Below are 5179 nucleotides of genomic sequence, written 5' to 3' on the forward strand. Positions count from 1 at the left end.
TAAATATAAAACATCTTTTATAAAAAACAGTTAAGCTGATGATGTGTCAATTCCTTTTGTATATAAAGTATACAGGAAATCCCAAACGCTCCCTCACAGGATACGATAAATAGGGCGTTTTCTTTCTCTCCCCTGTACTTTTACTTTCAGTCTCAAACACAATACAAAAGGACTGCTTTTCTCTCGAAGTTTGATCACAGCTAGGTGTAAGTGAAATTGCACCCACTAGGCACTATTTTAATTTTTGTATTACAATACTATCAATCAAGTTTATCACATGTAGCAAAAATATTTTTATTATCTTTTTACCGTCATTATATTAACGCTTCCCAAAGAGATCGAAAACCACAATATCATTAAGAACATCGTAACACGCGTGCGGCATGACTGAAGCAGGCGAGCGCAGGCCATGGTCGACGGGCGGAGGCCATTACGCCGTGGCGGTAGGCCACCCATCGCCCTCCTGGACCTGATGTGATGTAAGGATTTAGAAAGGAGCTGTCTGACAGTTTGCTTTTGGAAATTATCCTCCGAGGGACGAGTTACGTGCTTTTGGTGGAACCACCAAACGTAACAACAAAAGATCTGAGCATTGTGAAGTAGAAAAAAACTACATATCTCTGAAGATGGGGTTCACGGGATGACGGCTGTCAGCGACAGACTTATGGGCAGCGCAAGGGAATGACAGAGCGCGAATGACAACAAAGTAGCCAGCCGTTTACGTGTCCGTGTTGTAAGCATGTACTGGTAAAACAAAGTTCGACATCCTACTTTACTAAGAAGGGAACGAAAATGTTGACTGTAGTGACACTCTAAAAAAGGCGTGGAAGTGTTCACGTTTCCGCCATCTGTGCTGCCCCACCTTTGCGTTAGTCGCGTAGTGACATAATTATCTAATACATGGGTGTTTCGCGCACGGCCCCATAATGTAATCACCTGGAAGCAATGTTCATCACATCTGTCTCTTTTCAGCTACAAGCGCCGGTGGCGTTGCGATCCAGGACGCGGTGCACCGTGCGATTCTGGAGTAAGCCGAGGATGCTCTGCTGGTGCCCGGCCGGCGCGGCCCCGTGGGGGCGCGCGTGGCGCAACCGGGAGGGCATTCGGGTAGATGGGGCGGCGTATCGAACGCGCCGGGACGTTGCGCCGCCGGGGGGCCGGGCGCGCCCAGCGCCGCGTAGTCCTAGCACACGGGGTACGCGATGTGCACCTCGGCGCTGCCCCGACGCACGGCCGACACGATGGAGCAGGCGGCGTCCTCGGCGCGGCAGGGGCGGTGCCTGCAGGCAGGGGAAGGGACACTGTCAACTTCCTTGCCGGACATTTCCATACAATTGCATAGGAAGGATTGGACTAGTTATTTGCAAAGTTCCGGAAGAAGAAGTAACTGAAAATTACATGCTGTCTGGTTTTGGTCACTTCCATAATCACATTTCATCATAAGTTTGTCAAAGTTCAAGCAATAAAATTTAAAAGGAGTCTTATTTTGGAAAATCTTGACATTTTACCTCAAATCAAAATGACCGTGACGAAACGACAAAAAGTCACTTGTGACCAGAAAAACCGAACTCGATATAAGGTAGAATGAAAATTGGAAGGGGAGGAGAGGAAATGGTATCTTACCTCGCCTGGTCAGAGTGGAGGTGCACCTTGGTGTAGCGAACGTCGGCACCCACCTCGAGCAGGCTCTCGATCCACGCGTCCGCGACAAGCCCTGTGGCACCAGAATCAGAGGATCAGAGCTCGTCAAGGGGCGTGCATATTTGAAATGATAAGTCCGTTTGGGTGCGGGTGGGGCGGGTGACGTGGCCCGCCCCGCCCCGCTCCGCTCTGCCCCGCCCCGCGCCGCGCCGCGCCAACCTGTCCCATCCCTCGCACGCGTACCAGTCTTGTGGGCGATCTGCTCGTCCAGGACGTGCACGACGTGTCCGCGCGCTCGCGCCAACATGCCGGGCAGGAAGCCGAGCAGGGGCTGCAACACAGCGAGAGGAAAACATGAAGGCAGGAAAAAAAAGGTGTGTGTAAGTGTCCGCGAAGAGCAATAGTAGGGCGTCGTTATTGGCACTAATATGACTCTGGCGTAAAGTATGACCAATCGGCTGGGCACATTACTCCCGGCCGCAGACCAGTACCGCAAAGAGGCGAGCGCTCGAGACGGGGAAGTGCGTGCAGAAAATTATGATGACACTTGCTGACTCTTGCGGGAGAGCATGTAACTTTCTCGGCCTCATACGTCAACACTGTGCCGATAGTGGAACTGGCAAAGAAAATAAGTTTCTCCCCCACCCAAAACTACTTCTCTACCGGATGTTAACTATGTTCTCAAAAAAACTCACTCAGCACTAGGAAATATAAAGTTAAGTGTTATCTTTTAGTTGCTGGCGGGAACTACTCGGATGGTTCCGAGGTCGGAGAATGTGCCGTGCCGTCGGCGAGGATGGCGCTGGCCGCGGACTCACCCAGAACTCGTTGCCAACCACCTTGCCCGCGCCGTCCACGGCACTCTCGTTGTTGTTGTTGCTCTCCGGGACCACGAAGATGAGGTCGACGCCGCCCTCCGTGGTGGTCACGGCCCTGGACAGCCCCAACGCCTCGCCGGGGTTCCTCCAGTCGCAGGCGTAACCCCGGATCGTCTGGGCGCCGTCCAGTGCGCCGTCAGTCTGCGAGCGGACCAGGTCGGGAGGGTCACAGAGGTCCGTCTGACGCAGGAAGAGGAGGAAAAATATGTGCAGAGCGCCTACCTGAAGGGACCTCGCCAGCCCCAGGGTCTCCTGCACCTGCAGCACGTCCTGGTCCACGCAGATCACCCGGCAGCCCTGCCGCACCAGCTGCAGGCTCAGCTCCCTGCCGAGGCCGCCGCCGGAGCCGGACACCTGCGCGTCGAACAGGAAAGGGTAAAGTGAAATGGTCCTGATCCTTCAATGAAACCAAAAAGCTGTACGTTCTTTGTGGCGTTCCAACGCAGTTGTGCCTAGGAAAAGGGGGGGGGGATTAACCAGGAAATCCAACCACGCGTTTTGTGCCGAAGACGAAGAAGTGTGAGTTTGTGCGGGGGTGCACAAATATCTCCGCGCGCGCCCGCGCTTGCGTGTGTGTGTGTGTTTGTATGTGCGCGCGCGCATGCGTGAGAAATGTGAATACTCATGCTGCGCATTCGTTGTGTTGCGAGTGCCCATATGCGTGCGCATTTTATATTCCACACCCTGCCGCTGGCTGAGACGAGGTCGCTTCGATATCGCCTGCGAGTCGCAAATGTGACTGTGGCCACGGAAATTAATCTACGATTCCTGCTATCGCCATCCCGATGTGTCTTCGGGCGGTAGCGCCTGTGGATCCCAGATAGACCACCCCGCCAGACACGCAAGCGTGGCAGTACTGTCTACCCACCAGGCGCGCTGGCCGCCGCCGCCCCAATTCGGCCATCGACCCCCTCGCCAAAGACCAGAAACGGCTAAATGTCTCACGCGTTGAACGGAGACCCTGATCCGACGACGTCACGAAGTGCAAGGCAAGCATGTACTGCTGATGGTTCCCAAGCAAAAAGTGATTGGAAACTACACACTCCTGCTAGTAAACCATAAGCAGTCACTTTTACTGCGAGCGTCGATATGCGGGCGATGTCGAGATACATAGAGGTGAGCGGGTTCGTACGGCTCCCAATTACTAATTTCCTGCCCCTGCCGTGCCCGGGCCCCACATTCAGACGTGGATCCAGATAAGGCGCTCCTCCTGAGGCCGTGACTTTGTGCAAAGCAGTCGTGGCCGGCGAGCGCGAGCAAGGTCCAGGAGGGCATGGCGGTGCGTGCAAACAATGCTGCTGTGAGAGCCATCCCGCCCGCAGCGGCAGAGGTCAGGCCCGGGCGGCCGGATGCCTCCGCCTCCAGCAGTCAGGGGCAGGGCCAAGGCCCGAGACTGGTCGGACGGGCCAGGCGCCGGGCCGGGGCAGGTGGCGTGGACTCACAGGCCGTTCCATATCCGTGCCATTACGACCAAGTCCAATTTTCGTTAGAATGTCAAAAATACAGGGGCCGCGTGCTTTTTCTGGTTGAATGTACCGGACGCAGGCGTGTGGTAGGTTGCATACTCGGGTGGGGCCGTCAGGCACCGGCTGATTGTGAGGAGAGAGTCGGTAGACCAGTGTGCATGCGGTACCGTATAACAAGAAAGATGCAAAGGTGTAATATGGTAATGTAAGCAGGAGTGTTATTTGGTACCACAGTAATTTGTTTGGCTGTTTATCAGCCCAAAAAAATGTTGATAAAAACAAATTACAGTGGTACCAAATAACAACATTCCTCTTACATTCGCTATCAAAAATACCGTGATGTTCATGCCTAACCTATCACTGAAGAAGTACAGTGAGAATTTTACCGACACAAAGCATTGAGTGAGCGGCTTAAAACTAAAAACCCCACCCTGTAACCCAAGTAATGTAGGGAAATTGCGAACTGTCTGCAGGTGGAGAGAAACAAAACTCGAGCGAGAAAACGGATGTTTCTTTTATTTCCGAAACAGCAGAAAAGGATGGAGCGCAGACACAAATTGGAGTCTCTAAAGAGGGACGAATTAGTGAAATTACATGTGAGCGAGCACGATGCGGGGTAGGGGGAGGGGGGATGGTCGTGCCGGTACCCTTGTCTGACCCACAAGGTACGGTCGCTGCTCGGGCCGGACCGTCCGGAAAGGTCGATGCACTCGGAAGGACAAGCAGAGACACTCGGTGACTCGGTGTGAGCACAACGCCCACGAAACGCGGCAGGGAAGATAATCTAACCGAGGGCACTTTTAGTTCCATTATAGTTTTGTTATGTGTTGTTTGTTTGTTTGTTTGTTTGTTTGGTTGGTTGTTTGTTTGTTTGTTCGTTCTCAGAAATTTTGATGTAAAGAAATTAAATATAAGGTAATTGCGCCTTTTATAGAGTTGCATAACCTACTATAATTATTGGCTATTTGCAAAGCTTACCATAGCCTGTCCCCTCTTTGGCGGACTGTTTGCCCCCATTTGGAAAACAACCTCGGTAATTCCTGTCTAAATTGCCATAGTAGTAGCCGTGTCGTCCAGAGCGACCACTGCCTCCCACTCAGCGGCACGTGTAGCCATAGCGCCTGCGGACCTCGGGTATGCAACCCCGCCGCGCTCGTGAGCGTAACAGACCTGCCTACCTCCCAGGCGCTCTGC

The 5179-nt window shown here is 53.2% G+C and overlaps 1 protein-coding gene across 2 annotated transcripts in view; it reads right to left on the reverse strand.

Moving 5' to 3' along the window:
• Positions 1 to 278: 278 nt before the first annotated feature.
• Positions 279 to 5179, reverse strand: part of LOC113203919 (uncharacterized) — a 25762-nt gene continuing 20861 nt past the window's right edge. The window contains exons 2-7 of one of the 2 annotated variants that reach the window (XR_008011237.1): positions 2742 to 2873; positions 2460 to 2660; positions 1885 to 1972; positions 1624 to 1714; positions 937 to 1280; positions 279 to 744 (exon numbers count right to left, since the gene is read on the reverse strand). Coding sequence is in view for 1 of the 2 variants with exons in the window: in XM_052268436.1 (XP_052124396.1) it covers positions 1184 to 1280; positions 1624 to 1714; positions 1885 to 1972; positions 2460 to 2660; positions 2742 to 2873 (609 nt within the window). In the remaining variant the exon portion in view is untranslated. Of the gene's footprint in view, positions 1281 to 1623; positions 1715 to 1884; positions 1973 to 2459; positions 2661 to 2741; positions 2874 to 5179 lie in introns of both variants that reach the window. The other variant, XM_052268436.1, reaches the window with a different exon arrangement.

Source organism: Frankliniella occidentalis, unplaced genomic scaffold (genome assembly GCF_000697945.3).
Source record: "Frankliniella occidentalis isolate FOCC.00 unplaced genomic scaffold, Focc_3.1 Scaffold69, whole genome shotgun sequence".
Lineage (NCBI taxonomy): Eukaryota > Metazoa > Arthropoda > Insecta > Thysanoptera > Thripidae > Frankliniella > Frankliniella occidentalis.